Source organism: Sminthopsis crassicaudata, chromosome 5 (assembly GCF_048593235.1).
Source record: "Sminthopsis crassicaudata isolate SCR6 chromosome 5, ASM4859323v1, whole genome shotgun sequence".
Taxonomy (NCBI): domain Eukaryota; kingdom Metazoa; phylum Chordata; class Mammalia; order Dasyuromorphia; family Dasyuridae; genus Sminthopsis; species Sminthopsis crassicaudata.
The window spans coordinates 122,462,801-122,487,175 of NC_133621.1; the positions used below are offsets into that span (position 1 = coordinate 122,462,801).

General features: G+C 33.0%; 1 protein-coding gene across 2 annotated transcripts in view; it reads left to right on the forward strand.

Annotated features, from left to right (window-relative positions):
* The window catches only part of AASS (aminoadipate-semialdehyde synthase), a 75,696-nt gene that overhangs the window by 27,920 nt on the left and 23,401 nt on the right, over positions 1-24,375 (forward strand). For both annotated transcript variants that reach the window (XM_074268129.1, XM_074268130.1), the window contains 9 exons: positions 149-227; positions 788-915; positions 2,529-2,677; positions 4,491-4,613; positions 5,246-5,357; positions 7,645-7,704; positions 7,824-7,891; positions 21,781-21,902; positions 22,120-22,246. In XM_074268129.1, coding sequence (XP_074124230.1) covers positions 149-227; positions 788-915; positions 2,529-2,677; positions 4,491-4,613; positions 5,246-5,357; positions 7,645-7,704; positions 7,824-7,891; positions 21,781-21,902; positions 22,120-22,246 — 968 coding nt within the window. The remainder of the gene's footprint in view (positions 1-148; positions 228-787; positions 916-2,528; positions 2,678-4,490; positions 4,614-5,245; positions 5,358-7,644; positions 7,705-7,823; positions 7,892-21,780; positions 21,903-22,119; positions 22,247-24,375) is intronic.

A 24,375-nucleotide genomic window follows, 5' to 3' on the forward strand; every position in this document is an offset into this window, starting at 1 on the left:
AAAAAAAAGTTTTCATGTAACAAAACCTTCTTACCTTTATATGTGTTTTTTTTTGGGGGGGGAGGGCTGGTTCTGGAACCTTGGATTTTCATTGTTAATTTTAAACCTTTTTGGCTTATCTGATTGATGCTCATATTGTCACTAACAGGGTGCACAGGAAATCTTCAATGAACTCCCTTGTGAATTTGTGGAGCCACATGAGTTAAGAGAAGTTTCCCAAAGTGGAGGTAATAGAGAGTTATTCTTCTTCCTCCTCCTCCTTGTCCTCCTCCTCCTTGTCCTTCTTCTCTTCCTCCTACTCTTCCTCTTCCTTCTCATCCTTCTCCTCCTTTTCTTCTTTTCCTTCTTCCTTCTTCTTTCTTCTTCATCTTCCTTCTCCTCCTCTTCTTCCTCCCATTAATCCCCTTGCACTCTATATTCAATATGAAAGAAAAGAAATTCTGGACTTATCGTGTATTTAAAAATAAAGTAAAAGATTAATTTTTATAAGAAAAACATTCAGTATACAACTTTTGTACCCAAAATTTGTTTTCTTGCCTTTACACAATTAAAAAAAAAGCAATATTACTATAGGAATATTTTAATAGGTTAATATAAGCATTTACTGAATATTCCTCATAGTCCCTTGACAGATTTTTTTCCATGCTTGGCACCTCTGTACTATATCATGCAAATATACTTTGTGTATATTTATTGTTTTTATTGTGTACATCATGCCATTTTACTGTTATAAGTCATTGTCCCACTATTATGATTATTTTTTAACTTTTTTCCACTCCTCTGTCAGATCTCAGGAAAGTGTATGGGACAGTGTTAAGTCGACATCATCACCTTGTCAGGAAAAGAGATGGGGTATATGACCCTGTAGAATATGACAAACATCCTCACCTCTATACATCTCGCTTTAACACTGATGTGAGTATTCTACTCTGTTCTTTCTGGGCTCCGCAGATACTTTGTTTTTGCTACGAGGTAGGTAGTTTTAGGTGAGAACAGTTAGGGTTATATGAATTCAGTTTGTCCAGATTATCAATTAATTAAAATGTGATGACTCTTGAGTCCTTTAGAAATTAGTCCATTAGCATTTGGAATCCTGAAATTTTCTTTGGTATAGTTTCTGAGGCTTCTGTCTGCAGGACTCTGTCCAAAATTATCTGATTCAGTCTTTCTACCTCAAGATCATCCTATTGGATTGTACAACCTTCTGTGGTCTGCTTGGGCTAGTTAACTTAAGCATAGTATTGATGATACTGTCAGTCATGGGTTTGATCCTTCTGCAGATAAATCTATTCCATAGTTGCAAACTATTTTCCTAATTCAAGTCAGCCATGCCATCAATTATATGAGGACAGTGAATTAAAAATAATGAATGTAGGCCAGTGTAAACTCATTTGCAACAAAGGGAATTTTACAAAATTTCCCAATTTGAAATGCATGATAGCAAGAAACTAGCAGCATCTTCATGTAAGAAGACTTGTTTTTATATTTGTGACCAATGGCAAGAAAGGATTGTGTGAGCAAGTTTTAGCAGTCTTGTGTTTATAGAAGGAGGAAAAAAAATTATTCAATTGAGGGATCTTGTAGAGAAAAGCTCATTTTGAGCTTCGTTTAGCTGTGCTTACCATGTTATTCTCTTGAGTATTATCCAAGTCATGTAGGATATAACACCAAATTCAACTTCTAAATGAAAGAGTTTGGAACTGAAACATTCTAAGGTCTATTAGCTCCCTTTAATGATCTGAACTTTCTGATTGTAAATACTATGTATGCATGCATCTAGTCCTTTCTCTGTGGAGCTCACAGTGCTTACAGTTGTTATCTGATTTAATCTTCACAGCATCCCTGTGAGGAATGGGGTACATATTATCCCCATCTTGCAGGTAAGCAAAATGGAGCCCAGAGAAGTTGAGTAGTATGATTAAAGCTACATATTTGATGGCATTACAGGCAGAAATGCAATATCAGGCTCTTTATGTAAAGGCTTGTTCTTTGCCTACTAAATAACAAAATGAAGAAGGACCCCAAAACTTAATTTCATGGGAACCTCCTTTTGCCATCTGGGATATGATAGACTCTCTAGTTTTTGTCTGTTACTATGAAGGAATGACAAATGATCTATCAAAACTAAAGAGGAATTAAGAAATAATGTCAATAGTTATATGATCTAGTTTAATTCTGGAGAAGAATTGAGAGTATGTATTCCTCTCCCTTTTTTGAAAAGGTGGGAGATTTTGGGTGTGGCATTTTGCACTCATTATCAGATAATGATGTCTATTGCTTTTGTTAAACCACTTGTTTCTTTCTTGAAAAATTTTTTTTTGTTGGAATGACCCTTAAAAATGGGAGGGATAAGAGATATATTTGCAAATGAAAGTGATATGAAAACAGAAGATGTCAACAAAAAAATTTTAAAATAATTCTTAAAAACTAGTTCCTGCATATATTGGTAATAGTTTGCATCTAGCATAATCCTATGAGTATAGGTTACCTTCTATATCTCATAGGGTCTTTTGCAATTTGCTTTATAGATTGCCCCATACACTACTTGTTTAATTAATGGAATCTACTGGGAGCAAGACACACCTCGGTTATTGAGCCGGCAAGATGCCCAGAAGCTCCTTGCACCAGTTAAATCCCCGGTTATTTCTGTTGAAGGTTGCCCTTCCTTGCCCCACAAGTAAGTATATGTTTTTTATTGTTGGTTTTTTGTTTTTATAAACAAAATTTACAAACTGCTTTAAAAATGTTTGTTTTATTTTTAATTTAATTTAATTTTTAATCCTTCTTCCTCCCTATCCCAGAAGATAAAATGAAAAAAAAAATCATCATCTCTGCAGTATAAAAGATCTTCTATACTGCAGAGAGAAATGATTTTTTCATTTTACCTTCCATTGTTTGCTACTTTATAGTAGACAGGGCCTTGGATCATCTAGCCCTTCACTTTACAGGTAAAGACATTGAGGCCCATATAATTAAAAAATGATTTGCCTATGACAATGAAAGTGAAAAATAGTAGAACTTTATCTGAGTTCTTGAGATCTTCTATCTTCAAATCTATATGGTACAACTGTGAATCCTAGGACTAAATTATTTTAATGAATGTTTATTGAATATTCACAGTGTCTAAGACTTATTTTAGATAATCATGCTATTCAACTACTTTGGCCTCCACAGTTAATAATAATAATAATGATGATGGTGATGATGATAACTAATAGCTATTTTTGCACCATTCTAGGTACTTTAAGGGCTAAAAAGATAAAGATAGGATCCCTGCCCTTAGGGGAGGTAAAAGAAACACCCCCCCCAAATAACTAACACAACATTATGGTCAATTTTAAATCCTAAATGAGTTGTATACAATGTAAAAGTTAATACTATAAAATAATAATAAATAATAATAATAAATGCTATAAAAGATAAGAAGGGAAGTGCCTTATAGACTGGATTACTCAGGGAAGACATCATGGCATAAGTAGAAAATGAGTTGGGTCTTAGTGGAAGTTGGGTTGACATAAGGGTGAAGCAGGCTCCTGAAGAGAGAGGGGCCATTGTGAGCAAAGATTTGGAAGTAAGAAAAACAAAATGTGTTCTAAGAGTGCTAGATAGACTGGTCTGATTGAAAGAAGGATTGCATAAGGGAATTGTAGGACATTAAAGCCCAGAGGAGTAGGTTTGATTTTCTTTTTTTATAATACACTAAACCAGATGAGAAGAGTTCTGAAATGATCCAACTGACCTAGATATCAAGGCCAATGTGTCAGAGAGATAGAAAAAGGAGAAGTGAGAGGGGAGGAACAAAGGGAGATGTAGAGAAGGAAAGACATAGTGACAGTAGGGAGAGAGGGGAAAGTAGAAGGAAAGAGAGGAGGGAGAGAGAGGTAGAGATAGAGACAGAGAGCATGACAGAGACAAAGAGACACACAGAGAGACAAAGACAGAGAGAGACTGAGACAGAGAAACAGAGAAGAAACAGAGGTCTATTAGAAGGCTTTCTCTACTAGTGGGTATGTAAATCAGGGTTCATTGAACCCACATCACCAATAGGAATGAAGATGTGATGAGAATGCTTTATCAAGATTATTTGGGTAGTGGTGAGAAATATAGCTTAAAGAATCAGGTATCATCACCAGTACCTAGCACAGTAATTGCTTATTAAATTCCTTTTTGATTGATCTAAAGAAGTATAGCTAGGAACTGTTCTTTTCTTAAAGTTAATTCTAAGGGAATGCATAATTCAGTTCTCATTCATTTTGGTTTTATGAGACAGAATCTCCCAGTAATCTTTTCTTAAGTTAGTTAGGTTTTTGTTTGTTTGTTGGTTGATTGGTTGGTTAGTTGTTTTTTTGTTCTCAGTGTTAAACGGAAAGGGTTGGGAAATGCACATTAGAAGTTATCTAACTCTTTGCTTTTGTTATTATTGATTTTTCATTTTGATGACAACTTTCAGATGATAATACAGTAAAACATATGGGCATCCTCTATTTCAGACTTATGGCCATATGTGACATCTCAGCTGACACAGGAGGGTCTATAGAATTTATGACGGAATGTACGACAATAGATAGTCCCTTTTGTATGTATGATGCTGACCAGCATATTATTCATGATAGGTGAGTTTGTTTAAAGTCTTTTGAATTGGTGAAGGGAGTTGGGGCGTATATTCAAAACATTTCATTTAAGTTATTAAAACAAAGAAAAAATCATCCAAGTGCACATCACAGTACTTGCTAGTGTTAATGTGTGTTCCTTTGATGACTAAAGGCTGCAAGAGTTTAAGAGGTAGTAATTTACATTTATTCAGTGCTTTTAAGATTTAAGATTTGAAACACGTTTTAACCTTGTGAATTAGATTAGAGGAAATTGAGATTCAAACAAAAACAATAATTTACAGGTATCATCACATGGCCAGTAAGTGCTGGATCTGGGATATTAATCTAGATCTTCTTATTTCAGGTCCAGTGTTCTCTATGCCAAACCATGATGACTTTTCTGATATTCATCCGTATATGTAAATATCAGGTTATCAAAAATGCAACCCTTTCAACTTTTAAATACATATGCAGTGGGAGATTGTTGTATTAGATATTTGTAGTAGATGACACTACTTACTCTTATTTTTGTGCACCATATACATAGCTTTATGCTGGGCCAATATATTATGGTATTCATACTAATATGAGGAGTGTAATAGGGTATGTTGGTCAATTTTGCATACATAAATTAGTCAATTTGCTTTTTCTAGTGTTGAAGGCTCTGGTATACTCATGTGTTCCATTGACAATTTACCAGCCCAGCTCCCAATTGAAGCTACGGAATATTTTGGAGACATGCTTTTTCCATATGTTGAAGAAATGGTAAGCAGAATGGCAAATTCAACAGTGGCAATATCATTTTGAGTGGAAACCTGAGATAATGATTATGGTTATCTTTTTCTCTAAGAAAAATTCTGTAATTCTCTCCTTTCTCTTTTCCACTTCTGCTTGCAAACATTGACATTAGTAACCTTCTATTTTATGTGTTTTACTATTGATATGATCATCTTTGTTCTCAGAAGTTGTTTGTCTCTCTTTAAGGTATATTTGATAAAGAATGTACCTTTGACCTACAAGAGTCTGTCTATCTGCCTCTCTCTCTCTCTCTCTCCCTCCCTCCCTCCCTCTCTCTGTCTGTTTCTCTTTGTGTGTCTCTTTCTCTGTCTGTATCCCTCCCTCCCTCCTCCCCTCTTTTCCTCTCTCCTTTTTCTCCTTCAACCTTTCTCTCTCCCTACTCTCATTATCTCTTTCCTTCACTACTTCTTCTCCTGTTCCTCCCCTCTCACTTCTCCTTTTCTTTCTCTCTTTGACCCATTGGCCCTGGTATCCAGGCCAGCTGGGTCATATAAGAACCCTTCTTATCTGGTTTAGTGTACTATCAAGAAAAAAAACCAAATTGCTTCTTTTCCCTTAGTAATTCATTAAGTGATCTTAGTAAATTATGAAGAGTGGTTGGCAGAGATTTTATACCTTTGTTAGTGGACAGTGTTTGGAATAGCATAGTAATGCATAAATATTGTTTTTGGCTAGAAATATCCTTACCACCTCCCAACCCCATCTATTTTCGTGTTAAAATCTGACAATAATAGTTGTTAATGTTTTCTGGTAGAACTTTGTCTCTGGCAATAATATACTGAGATTCTTAACCTCAGAAGCTAAGGAAGTTTTTCTTTAAATGTTGGGTATTTTTTCATTTGAGCTGTAGCTCAATGGAGCTATTATTCTAAAATGGCTGAGTGTTAGCAATAAAGCTAAACTTGCAGCTTGTATCCTTCCTTCTTTCTATCAAATATCTTTTTTTCCCCTTTAAAAAAACTCTTGATGTGCTTTACTTGTACAAAAATGTTAAATAGAGGGCTGGTCAGGATGGATATGATTAAAAATGTGTTCTTATGGTGTCATTGGAGAAATGGAAGGGGAGTGACGAAGGTCTATTAGCTAGATAGGACATCATTAGAATGATATGATGGTCATTTGTGTCTTCACAGCCTTGCCTGTCTTTTTACTGTAGTACTCCTACATACTAGGAAAACTTTTCCATTCTTCAAATTTTCTTATTTTCTTTCTCTGCCCAATAAAAATTTCCATTTTTGGAACAGATTTCTGAGATATATTCTAAAGTAATTGTTTATAGAAAGAGTTGCTTATTCAGAGTTGTGGTTCTATGTCTTTTTTGAAAATAGTAATGTAAAATGGACAGCATCTTATGTTTTCCATTATTCATTTAACTTAAGTTAAAAATTTTAGATTCCATTGTTTCTTCCCCAAAGCTGTTAACCACCTCTCAATCCTTTATCAGCTCCCCATTTGGGAGGTATTATCAAATTAGATCTTAATATGGGTTGTGGGAATACAAGAAGGTCTCCTTTTCTCTATACATTAACTATATATTTAGTGCACTATTTACTCCCAATTCTTGAGGATAGAGTGCTTAGGATTTAAGTAGCTAAGATTTTTTTGATTCAACTTGAAGCTGGAATAAGTTGAGAGAGATAGATTTGGGGGCTGTAGTTTCGTTTTCTGAATCCTTCTTGCCAGTTTTTAGGAAGGAAGTGTATAACTGCCTGCCCACAATGCACTAGTCCTATGGCACGAGGTCAAGAATTCCATTATTCAGTTGAAGTATAACCTTATTAAAGCATTTAATCCTTTCCTGATGTCCTATTTGTATGTGTCTAGGAATGGAAAAAAGCAGAGCATTTGGAATATTTAAACTGCCTGTTTGGCTGTACTCTGTACTAGAAAGGAATAAAGCTGGCAAATAGTGACTATTGGCTGGATGAGGTAGTAGTCAAGATAAGTTCTGTGCTATTATTTTTAATGAGCTCAGCATAGCTCATTTAACCTGTGGGGGATATTGTTTCTTTACTGTAAACTCTGCCTCGAATGGAGGCTGTGAAATTACCATAGCTTCAGCTGGTAGTTTAAAATTTGGAATTTATGCTGAAACAACATCTTCTTTAAAGCAAAGTTGAATGTTCTTAGGAGTCAGAACATTCTGTGCTCTTTAGAAAACGTGCTTTTCCAAATTCCTTTCTTCTTTGACAGATATTTCTGTGCACATGCCAGCACAAGGAAACCTTCTTACCAGTTTCATTTGGCCTTTCAGATATTATCAGATGCGACTCAGCCTCTTGAAAGTCAGAATTTCTCTCCTGTTGTCCGAGATGTAAGTTGTGCAAATGTCTTTTTTCCCAACTGAAACTCCTTCACTACCTATTTAAACTAGTCTAAGATTGTAAAGGCCAATTATCCTGAAATAATTACATATCTTTTATATTCTTTTAGGCAGTGATTGCATCAAATGGATCATTGCCTGATAAATATAAATATATTTTGAAACTACGGGAAAGCAGGTAAAGTATGGTCCAGAGCCTCTTCTTTTTTTCGTCTTATATTTTAGATTTATTGACAGCTTCTACCTTTATGGGAAAAATAGTTTGACACAGGAGAAAAAAAAGGCTGAATTTGGATTCAGGAAGGATATAGACTCAATCTCGCCTCTGATCCAAAGAATAGAACTGTGGAAAAATTATTTAGCCTTTAATAACTTACCATTCATTTTTTCATTTATAAAACTGGGCTAAAATCTGTATCATCTATTTTAAAAGGTTACATGGAGGCTCAAAAACAGTAATGTACATAAAGCACCTTTAAAAAATTATACCTACCTAATTATATGTAAAAGCAATTTTAACATGTTTTTTGTTTGTTTTGAGTTTCAATTTGTATCTTTCCTTCCCTCTGTTACTCCTTCCCTTAAATAATAAGCAACTTGATATAGGTTATAGATATACAATCATGTTATACATTTTTTGGGAGAAAGCTCAAATGAGAGAGAGAGAGAGAAAGAGTGAGAGATTGAGAAAGAGAGAGAGAGAAATTGAAACAATGTACTTCTGGAAGCAGATGGCATTTTCATTATGAATTCTTTGGAATTGTCTTGGATCATTGTATTGCTGAGAATAGCTAAGTTATTTATAATTGTTCATCATACAATATCATTGTTATTCTGTAAAATGCTCTCCTAATTCTGCTTCATTCAGCATCAGTTCAGATAAGTCTTTCCAGGTTTTTCTTCAATTATCCTACTCATCATTTTTTAAAGCAAAATTATATTCCATTAGAGTCATATAACACAACTTATTTACCCATTTCCTAACTGATGGGCAGTCCCCAAATTTCTAATCCTTTGTTACCACAAAAAAACCTACTATAAATATTTTGTACAAATAGGATTTTTTTATCTTCAGTGATATCACTAGATCTGTATCTCAAAGAGAATTCACAAAAAGAGCAAGTTCATGATCATGAATTTTGAAAGAAAAGGTTAACTTTTTCCTACCAAGATGCTAAAACTTAAAAAAAAGTCAAATCAATTAGAATACTTTTCATAATGAAACATTACCTTTAGTTTTGTTGCATGCTGTAAAATCAGGTAGATTAAAGCAAAGGGAGGAAATCAAATGCATAAGGAAATAAATGACTTAAACTATATTTGGTATTGGCCATTCATGTTTTCTTGGATTCATATTCTATTTTTTACCCTATCTCTTTCATTCATGTGCCACTGTAGGAACTGTTTTACTAGACTAAATCTTAACTCCTATACCTTTTCATTTGGTGACACTTTTTTCCACTTTTATTTTTTTATATATTTTTAAAGCTTTTCTTTTTTTATTATAGCTTTTTATTTACAAGATATATGCATAGGTAATTTTTCAGCATTGACAATTGCAAAACCTTTTGTTCCAACTTTTCCCCTCCTTCCTCCCACTCCTTCCCCCAGATGGCAGGTCAACCACTACATATTAAATATATTAAAGTATAAGTTAAATACAATGTATGTATACATGTCCAAACAGTTGTTTTGCTGAACAAAAAGAATCGGACTTTGAAATAGTGTACATTTAGCCTGTGAAGGAAATCCAAAATGCAGGTGGACAAAAATAGAGGGATTGGAAATTCTATGTAATGGTTCATAATCATGTCCTAGAGTTCTTTTGCTGGGTATAACTGGTTCAGTTCATTACTGCTCTATTGGAACTGATTTAGTTCATCTCATTGTTGAAAATGGCCACATCCATCAGTATTGATCATCATACATATTGTTGTTGAAGTATATAATGATCTCCTGGTTCTGCTCATTTCACTCAGCATCAGTTCATGTAAGTCTCTTCAGGCCTTTCTGAAATCTTCCTGTTGGTCATTTCTTACAGAGCAATAATACTCTGTAATATTCATATGCCACAATTTATTCAGCCATTCTCCAATTGATGGGCATCCATTCAGTTTCCAGTTTCTGGCCACTACAGAGAGGGCTGCCACAAACATTCTTGCACATACAAGTCCCTTTCCTTTCTTTAAGATCTCTTTGGGATATAAGCCCAATAATAACACTGCTGGATCAAAGAGTATGCACAGTTTGATAACTTTGAGCATAGTTCCATCATTTGGTGACATTTTAAAGCCTATTTTAATTTCTTTTTTTTTCAACATTTATAATTTCTCCGAGATCTGAGCACGTATTCTTTGTACTATAATGTAATGAGAAATATATATGTTGCTTAATGTTCTTATTTAGTAATATTATAAATTTCTAGTTCTAAATTCAAGTTGGTTAAATTCTATTTTTCATTTTGTTATCTATTATTTTTCCTTTTATTTTTCCTATTATATTTTTATTCCTATTTCCTTTATATTTTTCCTATTATTATTTCCTTTTGTTATCTATTATTTTTATTATCTTGCTCTGAAAGAACATTAAGATCGTCTATCATTGTGTGCTAGTGTTTTTCTGCAATTCAGTTAACTTTATAAATTTAGATGGCAGATCATTAAATACATATATATTTTGCCCCAATATTGGCTTATCATTTTGATCTCTTTAATTAAAATATATTTACCTGTTTGACTTTTAAAATAATTATGAGGATCATTTTTCAAAAACAGCAACTCTTTCCTGATAGCATGATTGGAACTTCTACTTCTTGGATGTACTTGATACACCCTAAATTCCATGTTAATTTTTGTTAAAGCCTCTTATTTTTATTCTGTATGTCTTTATTTTAAATTGTTTCTTATATTCAAATCTTTGGATTTTATTTTCTTATTCAATCTGTAATTCTCTTTCATTATGTTGGATTATTAATTCAATTATCAGGCTTGTGTTTTTTTCACTTTTATTACTTTTCTAAGCTTATGATTTCATTGGCAGTGGGAACTCTACACCTTCGAGGGGTGGGTCTAAAGCATTTAGAGGATAAGTGGCTTGCCTAAAATCACACAGCCACTATGTGTGAGGAACAAAATTGATCTAGGTCTTCCAGGTTTTCATCTCCTCTTCCTTCCTCCCTCCCCCTCTCTCTCTCTCTCTCTCTCTCTCTCTCTCTCTCTCTCTCTCTCTCTCTCTCTCTCTCTCTCTCTCTCTCTCTCTCTCTCTCTCTCTCTCTCTCTCTCTCTCTCTCTCTCTCTCTCTCTTTCTCTTTCTCTCTCTCTCTCTCTCTTAAAAAAAAGTGTTTTAAATTCAATTTCAAATTCTCTCCTTTCCTCCACTCACTAAAAAGTCAAGAAACACAATATTCATTACCAGTGCATTAGTGTATCTGTTTTCTTATATCCCCTCCAACATTTCTTTTTTTTTTTTTTTCTGGCATCTTAGCACTGATGGGTGTAAAGTGGTGCCTTAAAATTGTTTAATGTTCATTTTGCTAATTATTAGTGATATAGAGATATTTTATATGATAAAGGTAGCTTTGATTTCTTCTTCTGAAAACTGCCTGTTCATATCTTTTTGACAATTTATCAATTAAAGAATGACTCCTATTTTAATAAATTGACTCACTTCTTTATGTGAAACCTTTAACCTAAAAACTTGCTGCAAAAATTTTACTCCCAGTTTCTAACTTTTATTCTAATTTGGTTGCATTGGTTTTGTTTGTTTAAAATAAATTTTTTCAAACAAATTTATTCATTTTACCTCTTGACAACCTCTATATGTCTTACTTAGTCATGAATTCTTCACCTATCCATTTATTGGATAGATAATTACTTTTATGTCACTAATTTGTTTATTATGTCACCTTTCTGGTCTAAGATATACTCATTTTGAGCTTATTTTGGTATTGCTGTATGCTTAGTTTTTGCCAGATTATGTTACACTTTTCCCAGTAGTTTTTGTCAAATGATGAGCACTTGTTCTAATAGTTGGGATCTTGGGATTTGTCAAATACTGTTACAATGCTCATTTGCTTATATTGTGTACCTGATTTATACGATTTATCAACCACTTTATTTCTTATCTAGTATCAAAATGTTTTGATAACTCCTGCTTTATAGCATAGTTTGAGATCTGGTACTACTAAGCTCCCTGCTCTACATTTTTCTCCCCATTGATTCTATTGATCATTCTGACCTTTTTCCCCCTCCTCTAGATGAATTTTGCTGTTATTTTTTCTATCTATCTGTTTATAATTATTTGATTGGGATGGCACTGAACAAGTAAGCTAATTTAGGTAGTATTGTAATTTTATTTTATTTGTTTGCCTTAGCCATGAGCAATTAATATTTTTCTAAATTATTTAGTGTTTTGTTTATTTGTGTGAAGTGTTTTATAATTCTGTTCACATAGTTCTTAGATATGTCTTAGTAGGTAGACTCAAGTATTTTATAGTGTCTGCAGTTATTTTAAATGGAATTTCTCTTTCTAGCTCTTATTGCTGAACTTTGTTGATAATATAAAGAAATGCTGATAATTAGTATGAGTTTTTTTTTACCCTGGTAATTTACTGAAATTGCTAATTATTTAAATTAGTTTTTTAGGTGGCTTTCTAGGTCATTCTAAGCAAGCTATCATATCACTTTCAAAAAGACATAGTTTTGTTTCTCCATTGCCTATGTTTTTTCTTAAATTTATTTTTTATCTTACTGCTATTTCTAATATTTCTAGTACAATATTAAATAATATTAGTAATCATATTGGTATCCTATTTTCACCTATGATCTAATTGGAAAGGCTTTTAGCTTCACAATGTTCTTGGTTTTAGATAGGTAGTGCTTTTCATTTGAAGAAAGGCTTCATTGATTCCTATGCTTTCTAGTGGTTTTAATTGTAATGGGTGTTGTGTTTTCAGAAGCTTTTTATTTATCTATTGAAATAATTATATAATTTTGGTTGTTTTTGCTCTTAATATGGTCAATTATGCTTATTTTCTTTCCACCACGTGAATCCACCACACAGTAATGGTATAAATTTAGTTTAGTCACAATGTATGATCTTTGTGGTAAATAGTAATGTCCTTTTAAAGTATTTTATTTAGAAATTTTTGCATCAGTATTCATTAGGAATAGATTTTATTCCCTGTTTTTTCCCCAAACAGCTTATATAGTATTAGAACTATTTTTTCTTTAAATATTTGGCAAAATTTAGTTGTAAATCCAACATGTCCCAAAGATTTGGTTTTTTAGGATATTCATTTGTGACTTGTATATGTTCTTTTTCCTAAGTCAGGATATTTAAATATTCTATTGCTCCTTCTGTTAATCCTGATAATTTTATATTTTTATAAATATTAGTTAATTTTAAGATTGTCAGTTATATTTGCAAATAGTTGGGCAGAATATCTTCTAATAATTGCTTAAATTTCATCTTCATTCAGTACATTCAATAATTCCTTTTTTGACATTGGTAATTTGTTTTTTATATTTCTTTTAAAAAATCAAATTAGTGGTTTATCTATTTTTTACTTGTTTTTTCCTCCATAAAACAAACTGCTGATTTTATACTAATATTTTTAAAATTCAATTTTATTAATCTCTCTTTAGATTTTCAAGATTTCTATTTTGGTGATTTGTTGTTTTTTCCTAGTTCCCTTCCCCACCCCACTTACTTGTTCCTTTTCTCTTTCTCTTTTATTGATATGTTTAGACATATAAAATTTACCCTCAGTATTGCTTTGATTGAATCTCACAAATTTTTTTGTTATTGTTGCTTCACCATTGTCATTGCCTTTAGTGAAATTATTGATTATTTTCATGATTTGTCCTTTGACTACTCATTGTTTAGGATTAGGCTATTTATTTTCTACTTTTTCATCAATGCTTAAAGTCCTTTGAGTGTAATTTTTATTACATCATGACTAGAAGTATGCATTTAAAATTTCTGTTCTTCTGCATTTGTGAGATTTTTTATGGCCTAATACATAGTGAGTTTTTGTGAAGTTGCTATGTACAAATGAGAACTAGGTATAATCTTTTCCATTTCCATCCATAATTTTCCAGAGATCTATTATATACAACTTTCATAAAATTCTATTCATCTTCTTAACTCTTTTCTTGTTTGCTTTATGATTATGAATGAAAATATGCTTAAATTTTTTGGGAGATCCTTCCAATATATTGACTCACTTCCATTTGCCCTGTTTGTGTAAACTCCTTTCAACTGCCCTAATAATGATAAAATGCTTAGGAGTTACATATATCATCTTCCTGTTCAGTAATGTAAGCAGTTTAACTTTGTTCAGTGCCTTACAAATTCTTATTCATTGTTTCCCTTTTTATGCTTCTTTTAGAGTCTTATGTTTGAGTATCAAATTTTCTGTTCAGCTCTTTTTTTTTCTTCCAATAGGAATGCTTGAAAGTTCTCTGTTTTACTAAATATACAATATACATTTTCCCTGTAGTATTATATTTAATTTTGTTAGGTGGGTTACTCTTAGTACCTTACCTCCTTTGCTTTCTGGAATATCATAGTCCAAGTTCTCAACTTCTTTATAGCTGCTAAAGTCTTGTGGATTCTGACATTAGCTTCATAGTATTTGAATTGTTTCTTTTTGACTGATGGCAGTATTTTCTCATAACTTGGGAGCTCTGAATTATATCCTGAGAGTTTTCATTTGAGAATTTCTTTCAGAAGGTGACTGATAATTCTTTCAATTTCTACTTTGCTTTCTGATTCTAAGATACATAAGCAATTCTCTAGTATTTAAAAAATATGATGTGTAAATTGTTCATATTTTCATATACTCCAGTGATTCCTAAATTCTCTCTCATCTGTTTTCCAGGTCAATTGTTTTTCTTTAGTTATTTCAGATTTTCTTCTATTTGTTTAAGTCTTTTGATTTTGTTTTATTGTTTCTTCATTACTCATAGAATTATTAGCTTTCACTTGGCCAATTCTAAGTTTTAAGGAGTTATTTTCTTTAGTATTTTTGTGCCTCCTTTAATACGCTGATAATTCTCTTCCTGTAATTTTCTTGCAGAGCTCTCATTTCTTTTTTACAATTTCTTTCCTCTGGGGCAGCTAGGTGGTGCAGTGGATAGAGCACCAGCCTTGAATTCAGGAGGACCGGAGATCAAATCTGGTCTCAGATACTTAACACTTCCAGCTGTTGTGTGACCCTGGGGAAGTCACTTAAACCCAGCCTCAGAAAAAACAAACAAACAAACAAAAAAAAGCCAAAAAATCAATTTATTTACTCTATCACTTTTATTTGATTTTTAGATTTTTTAATACTTTCTTATTGCTTTCTTTAGGAATTCTTGCTCAATTTATATCAAATCTGCATTTTTCTTTGAGGTTTTGCTTGCAGATGTTAAGTGATTGTCTTCTACTGGCTTGTTGTCTAGAGCTTCCTGGTCACTATGTAGCTTTTCATGGTCAGATTCTGTTTTTATTGTTTGCTCATTTTTCTACCCCATGACTTTGAATTTTATGTTAAAGTTGAATTCTGCTCACTTCTGGAAAGTGAAGATGACTAGTCTGAGCTTCTGACTTTTATGTTCTGCTGTTTTCACAGCTCAGGCTGGTGGGCTTATAAACCTTTAGTGCTTCTGATGTGCTATGGGGAATGGTCTGTTTACTGCCCTCCCAGTCTGCAGCTACCTTAAACATGAAAGCCCTCTGTCTCCTTGTAATTTGGAATGCTTCTCTGTAACCTCATAACTGTAACTTAGATCTGGGTAATGGGCAACAGAGCTGCCAGATGACACCCATTCTAGTGGACTCTTGCGTTTCTTTCTGTGCAGGTGTTCAATCCCCTTATAATCCTTGGAGAGTTCCATGATTGGAAATTCTGCCAGCTGCTGGGGTCTTTTGTTTGCTATTCTATTGTATTCCTGACTATCCTTCATCCTAGAGTTCATAGGCGTCTATCTTCTTCCCTGGGATGGAAAAAATTCCATTTTTTTCCCTCAGCTTTTGTACTTAGAATTTGGTTTGATGTGTTTTCTAGGTCATTGTGGAAGATGTTTGGAGAATGCTACAGCAAAGTTGCTAAATGCTCACTCTATTGTTTTGACTCCCTTGCATCTCTTTTATATTGATTTTTATTCAATTTATTTTTAAAATCACTACTATGTACCTCCAAATGGTTTCATATACATATTTGTTTCTGTATTCTCATAAACTCTCCCTCACTCCTATTTGCCTACTCTATTTCAGGTTCTTTGAATATTTAATTTTTATTTCTTTTTTTCATTATCTATTTCTCCCCTTCTTTTATCTATTTCCTTTCCTTATCCAGTCAATCTACTATTTCAGAATGTTCCCTTTCTTCCTTTTGTCTACCCTTTTATTTTTAGTATCTTTCTTTTGCTGTCCCTTTTTTTCTCCACAAAAATGTCATTTTTTATCCTCACCATAATTTTTCTTCCCTTTTAAGCTATTATATATTTTATTTTCATATTCATAGACCTGACCACCCTAAATTGTTCATTTCTTCTTTCTGTATTTCTAATGGGAATAGGCTTCTGAAAAATGGGGTTCAAACTTCTATTCAATTTCTGAATTAATGTTTGTTTTTTTTCATTGTACTCTGATCTTAAAAATAATTGTTCATAGGGGTAGCGATATTAGCTAGAAATATTTTGTACAGTAGCATTTCCTTTGTGTCCCAATTTGTAAGACCAAGTTATTTTGCTTTTTTTAATAGTAACAAAGAGTTAATAATAATTTGTAATAAATAATTTGTGCACACATGCATACACATATTCCATTTACTAGCCTCTTTTCCTATAGCCATAATATCCTCTCTCTGCCTATGTTCTTCCTACTACTGTGGGGATACACTGTCATTAGGAATTCAAGCATTTACTGTCCTAAGGTCAGATATTGGGGATCTTTCTACCCTTTCTAAGAGAAAATCTCCTCCTAATGTGCAAATTCTCTCCAGACAAAATCTATTATAAAATTCTGTATCTTACTGCAGACATCAACTCCCTCTTGCATGGAGATGTTCATTCTTGTTTGTCCATAAATTCTAGGAAATATCAAGTGTCTGAGACCAGATTTGAACTCAGGTCCTCCGGAAGTCAGGACTGGTGCTCTATCCACTGCACCACCTAGCTGCCTCTATTATTTCTATTATTGAAAATTCTTAATAAGTAATTTTTACCCATGGCAATGAGCAGATAGTGCTAGTGTGAATGAATAAATGAAAAAGTATTATTAAGTACTTACTATGTGCCAAACAACATGCTATATGTTGAGGACATGGACAAAATAATATAGTCTCTGATCAAGAAGTTCACGCTATATTAATAGGAAACAACACATTATAGAAAATTTAGTTATACAGTAGGTAAAAATGCCCAGGAGTACTAAAGGTGGGCCAGATGTCCAGACCAGAAATGCTTGTTAAAGTTTTATATATTTCTCTTTCTCTCTATATATATACATACATACAAATAAGTATGTGCAATAATAATAGCTAACATTTTTGTAGTACATATTGTGCACCAAATTTGTAGTAAATGTCCAACAATTATGATCTTATTTGTTTCTCACAACCCTGGGGGATTAGCTCCATTGTTTTCCCCACTTTACATATGAGCAAACTGAGGTAGACACAAAATGAGCAACTTTTTCAGGATCACACAATTAGGGAGTTTCTAAGGCTAGATTTAGAACAGAGCTCTTCCTAATTCTAAGCCCAGCACTCTAGCCATTGCACCACCTAGCTGAGTAGTTAAGATGATACTGCCTGTGGCCTACAGAATATAAAGGTAGAGAAGAAGGTAAGACTTAGAAGTTCTAGGAATCAATGGCAGGACACATGAAAAGGTCTCTTGGCTCTCTACCTCAGTAGGAGTAGTGTTGCTAACTGCCATCTTATCCAAGCCCTGGGGCAAGTGAAGTATTCAGAGTAAAGAGGGAAGGAAAACAAGGCGACTTCCTTCAGTGGTGATAGTTCTTCCTATGGTCTATTCTTCCTGGATGAATTCTAGTTGTAGTAGGAGACTGGGGAGGAAGCCAAGCAGGATAGAGCAGCCTTGACCTGAGGCTCTTCCAGAACCATTCAGAATGGACTCCTTATTAAAAGCAAGATTATGGCTACACAGGACTATTAAATTAACACAGGATTATGGTCAAATTCTGCCTAAAACCTTCTATTGGAAAGGAACTTGCATAATAGTTTAAATTTTCTCAATGCTGATGTTAGGAATCAAAACTATTAAGAAGATTAACTCAAAAAAGGCATTTTTAAAAAAATTAGTGAAGTGATCTGGCTTATTAATTGAGTTCACTTTCCTTTTTGTGGTTATCTTTTTTGCCAACCTTGAGAGCTCTTAACCACATATGGTTTAATCAGTAGACTTGTGCTCTCAGGAAATAGAAATATTAAAATCTGTTTTCTTCTCTAACTGCCTATCTGCAGTTAAGGGATGAATAGCTCTTTACTAGGTTAGTTTATAAAAGTAAATATAGTCTATGTCTTGGAAATATTGTGGCTTTGGCTCCAGATAATAAATACCACAATAAAATCACATGAAAATTTTTTTTTTTGGTTTCCCAATGCATATAAAAGTTTTGTATGTAATGATATTATGTCTAAAAACAATTTACATATTTTAATTTAAAATACTTTATTGTTAAAAAAAATGCTGCCCATAATGCTACCTAATCTGTTTTGCTGGTCAATGGTCTAACCTCAATATTGATAGCTGCTGACTGATCAATGTGTTGGTTGCTAAAAGGTGTTGCTAAAGTGACTATGGCGACTTCTTAAAATAACACCACAATGAAGTTTCCACATCAGTTGCCTCTTCCTTTTCCTTGAACTCTTACAGTTCATTAAAGGGTTATTAATTGATCTGTTTTTAATATTATGTCTCAGAAAATAGAGAGGTTGAAGGTGAAGTAAAGAGATAAGGAGGGCAGGCTGGTAAAGAAGTCAAAACATACAGATTTATCAGTTAAGTTCACCATCTTATGTGAATGTGGTTAGTGTTGCCCCCAAATAATTACCATAGTAACATTAAAAATCATTGATCTCATTGATCACAGATTAACTTACAAATGAGTATGATAACACTTAATTGTAAAGTGATTAACACAGTTCTTGGCCATAGTAATTACTATGTAAATTTAGCTATTATTATCATTGTTAGTAGTAATAGTATTTGCTTTACTTATTTCACAGGGCTTTGAAAATCAAATTAAATTTTGTGTGTGTGTGTATGGAGATATATATATATATATCTATATATATATCTATATCTATATATAGATATAGATATATATATATAGATATATATATAGATAGATAGATAGATAGATAGATAGATAGATATATAGATATATATATATATGTGGGTATGTGTATGTATACCCAGATCTATATGCAAAAAATGATGTGATTTTAAGTTGTTATTATTACTGGATGTTATTATCACTGTATGATTCTAAGTTGCTATTATCCCTGAATATTATCACAACTGTGGTGGCCTGACACTACTTTTTAGGTGTTACATAAGGCATGTAGTTGTATAATATTTGTGAAAAAGTAGCTTCATGCTGATCCTTCTCCAAAATCAGAAAAACAAAGATTTCCCATTGCACAGTATTTTCTTCTATGACTTATACTCATCAACACTGGATGGAATATCTTCTAAATTAATTACATATTTAATATGACCAGCTTTTTTGAAGTGCCATGTCCTGGACATGTATATTAATTTAGAAACAAATCTTCTCATCATCTTTAAGTGATTGAATTTTGATATATCTATGGGTTGAATTTTGAAAGACAATTTACTGAATACAACAAAAGTTAGGTAGCAGAAAACTCTTTGCTTGAAATTGCATATTAATGTTGAAATAATTAATGATGCTGTTGTCTTGACTTGAAAATTGCAGATATTGTCATTTTTGTGTATAGCAACATATATTTCTAAGTATTGGGTGGTTGCTTCTTCCCCCACTAAACTCAATCTGTGTTCTTATGATCCTATTATTAATAGTTCTTTTTCTGGAAAAGCTTTACAATTATCCCTTCTACATCATGACTTTCCCCATTGCAATTTCTATGTATTGTGAGTTGGCATGAGAAATTAAATGGGAATCTTTTAGTGATTTTGTGGAAGTCACAGACAACATGTGAAAACCAAAAGACAACACAGTTTAAATTTATAAACTCAGAAATGTACATAATATATGTATCATAAAATATCAACCTAAAATTTACAAGATCCTATAAATAATTAAAAAAAGAAATAAAATAAAATAAAATAATATTGTAAATAAAATAAAAGAAAAAGAAAAAATCAGAATTCCTTTCTGATGAAAAGGTCAAAAATTTTATGCAGATTTTTCAAATCACATCACTCCCTAGATAGAGTTCTGGACTTGGGAGTCCAGAAGTGCTTTGGACATTTACTAGCCATGTGACACAGGGCAAATTACTTGTCTCTCTCTATTCTATCTGTAAATGGGGATAACAATAATAAGAATGTATCTCCCAGGGTTATTGTAAGGATATAATGTGTTAATATGAAGTGTCATATAAGTGCCAGCTATTATTATTATCATTATTGATATAATGATATTATTATCATTAATGGTATTCTGAGACATCTAGAAATACACAAACGACAGGATAGCTGGTCAGCAACTAATTATCTATTGTTTCTTGATCTGTGAATTTTTTCTGGATAAGGCAAAGGTTACTTAAAGTATTCACAAAGGCTCTGTGAACCCAGCAGTGGCAAATTTATAAAAGGTATAGGTAGATTTTTAGAGGCAAAGACAACTTTGAAAGACTTAAAAATGCTATTATCCTTGATATTGTGTTAGCCTTCAACTGCTTTCTGTTATGACTTCTTAGAAACCAAAGAATTCTGGATAAATGCCTGAAAAGGGGGGGGGGACATTTGCTTTCATAGCTTAGTTATAATGATAAAGTAGACTTCAAAGAAGCCTTATTGTTGCAGCAAAATGCAGATCTTGAATTAGGTGTTAACAGAGAAAGGAAGTTCTGCTGCTGGCTTTGGAGCAATAATAAGACCTCATCTTAAAATAGCTGAATGGTTTAAAACAAAATTGGGTATAAATAATTCCTCTTTGAAGAATGAAAATAATAGCTAACATTTATGTTATCTCAATTGATCCCATTATAACCTTGTGAGGTGATATTATTATCCCCTGTTTAAAGATAAGCAAAATAAAGCTGAGAGTGAGTAAGTGGCTTGCCCAGGCTGCATGATTTATAAATAGCCTGGGCAGGATGCAAATTTGGGTCTTCCAATACTCTATGTGTTGCACCACCTACCTATCTTGGGTTGTCAATAGACAAGAAACCAAATGTTTGTCTAAGGTTAGGTGAGAACTTTTGAGAGAAATTAATATTATTATATTATATTAATTAATTATTAATGTTTAAATTCATACATTTCCTCCTATTTGTATTAAGATCCAAGTTCTAAAAAGATCAGGAAGTTTTAGAAGAGTGTAAGAGTAAGTTAATCTTCCCTCTTACCTGGGCAGGGACCCTTATTTTTGTCCATTCTGTAAACAAAAGCTAGCCTCAGCTATATTTTTCCCTCTGGACACATCTCCTAATCCATGATCTCCTCCATTAGATTTAGAGCAATCTAGCTCATAAAAGAGAAAACTAACTAAAAAAGTCTAGGTGGAAATGGTTTCCCCTCTCCAGATTGCTGGGGACTACTGAGTCTCAAGATCAAACCATTTTCTTAGAAAGAGAAAGTGAAGACCTTGAGCTCACCTCTGCATTAATTGTTCACCATTAAAGGTTTCACTTGTTAGGAGAGCTAGAAGAAACACATCTGATTTAAGGTATTTCTTCCCTAAGGTCTTTGACTAAGAGAAACTACTGATCCTCAAAGTATCAATTATAAGCTAACCTAATTAATAAATTGGTTATTAATTACCTGGAAATTCTGTCTCTTGATAGTTTTATTCACTCTACAATTCTAATGATTTAATAAGTTTTCATTTTATTTTCAGGGAGCGTGCACAGTTGCTTTCAATGGGCAACAGAAAGAAAGTTTTGCTTCTTGGAACTGGTTATGTGTCTGAGCCACTACTAGAATACCTTTCTAGAGATAACAGCATTGAAATAACAGTGGGTAAATACATTTCCTTTTACTTTTGATAATTTTTTCTCACATATATATATAAATATATGAATCCCTAGATATGTATACATATGTATATACGTATTTGTATATACTATGTGTGTATTCCTAGTACTTAAACATTTTTTTTGAGAAGTCACAATGAACTTTATGAGGGGAAGACAGCTAATCAAAAGAAATAAATTGAAATGTGTTGTTTATCAAATAGGCTCAGATATGAAGAATCAACTTGATCATTTGACCAAGAAATACAATATTAACCCTATTATTTTGGATATTGGCAAGCATGAGGAGAGATTGGCCAGCTTGGTGAAAAAACAGGACCTTGTGATCAGGTAGTATCCACAAATAAGGAAACAAGCTCCATAGATTTATTTTATTTTATTTATTTATTTGTTTGTTTGTTTGTTTATTTTTGCTGAGGCATGTGTGGTTAAGTCCCTTATTCAGGGTAACACAGGTAGGAAGTGTTATGTGTCTGAGACCAGATTTGAACTCAGGTTCTCCTGACTTCAGTACTAGTGCTCTATCCACTGCACCACCTAGCTGCCCCTCCATATGTCTTAATAGTTTGTTTTTCTTTTTGCTCAGAGAGGTTGGATGGAAATACAGTAAGAGCTGAATTTGAGAATCTCAAACCTTCAGGGAATTGTAAGGGTTTTTATAACACTATAAATTGTAAATAATTATTTGTATATTTATATTGATTGCTTAATATTCTGTTTAAGCTCAAAATTACAGAGTGAAAATCTGAAAGGGACATTAACCAAACAAGAAGCATTTATTAAGTGCTCATTATATGTCAGGCATTGTGTTTAATTTGGGGGTTATGATGGAAAAGCAAAAGAAAGACATTGTCCTCAAAAAGTTTGCATTCTAATGGGAGAGACAGCAGGTACATAAGTAGGGGTATATAAGACATATATAAAAAAATTGAAAAAAACATCACTTTAGAGGAGAAAGCCCTAGCAGTTCAAGGGATGGAGAAGGGTTTCTGCAGAAAGTGGTGTTTGAGCTGAATCTTTAAGGAAGCCAGAGATTCTAAGAGGCAGAAGTAAGGAGAGAGCATATCAGAGATAATCAAATCCACCCTCACTTACTCTACAACCTAGATAACTAAGTTCCCAGGAAGCTCAAATGCTTTGTCCAGATTCATATAACCAGGATTAGAACCTGGATATTTGAGTCCCTACCTTGGATTCTCATGCTGCTTTTATTATATTCCTCCTAGATGATAAGAATTGTAGAAAGTTAATTGTGCTCAGATCTTGGCTTAAAAATAAAAATTTGAGTAGAATGAAGTAATGTGAATAGCTATCTGCCAACAGTATTGTTGTTCAGTCATTTCTAGACATATCCTACTTTTTGTGTCCTTATTTACGGTTTTCTTGGCAGAGATACTGGAATGGTTTGTGGTTTCCTTCTCCAACTCATTTTACAGAGGAGGAAACTGAGACAAACAGGGAGAAATGACTTGCCCAATAAGTGTTTATGACTGGATTTGAACTCAGGAAGATGAGTGAACCTGACTCCAAGCCTGATATTTTGTTTACTACACCACCTCACTGCCCCTGTTTTTCAATAAGCTGAGACTATTTGGGACGTTGAGCATCTTTTCTCTACATAACTGCCACACTGTTATCCAATTTTCAGTAGCTTTCTGTTGAGTCCTCTTGTATATTCAAGGCATGATTCAGTATTCTAGGATATATATATATATATATATATATATATATATATATATATATATATATATATATATATATATATATATATATATATATATATATATATATATATATATATATATATATATATATATATATGAAATCTAGTTTAAAATACAATAATCCTCATTCTGGCAGCTAAAATTCTGCAATATGTGAGTGCCACTTATATAACTCTTTTCCATTCACTCTCCATTCTTGTCAAGCCAGACTAATGCCTCTTCCTAATATATATCACTATCACTCCTTTCAGTGCTCTTCACAGCAGGTCCAAGACTCTTTTTTGCCCCTGTTTCTTAGAAATTAATACCTTCCTTCAAAATGAACCTTCAGAATTCACCTTCTACATGAAACCTCTCCTGATCCCCATCAATTAACAGTACTCATTCTCTTAGAAATCAGTAATAGCTAGTGTTTACATTTTCAGTACTTCAAGTCTTGCAAAGTATTTTACAAATATAGCCTCATTCGAAGCTGAAAGCAACTCTGTGAGATAGGGGCTGCCATCTTTATTTTACAGATAAGTAAACTGAGGCTGAGAGAGGTTGAATGACTTGCCACTTGCATAAGTGTCTAAGACAGGATTTGAATTCAGGTCTTTTTGAGCATTCTATCCACCATATCACTTACTTGCCAAAGAGTTAGATTACTTGGTATTTGTTGATCTTTGTGCATAATCCCCCACCTTCTTCAAGGACAGTTAGCTTATATTTACTGATCCTTGTGCATATATATAT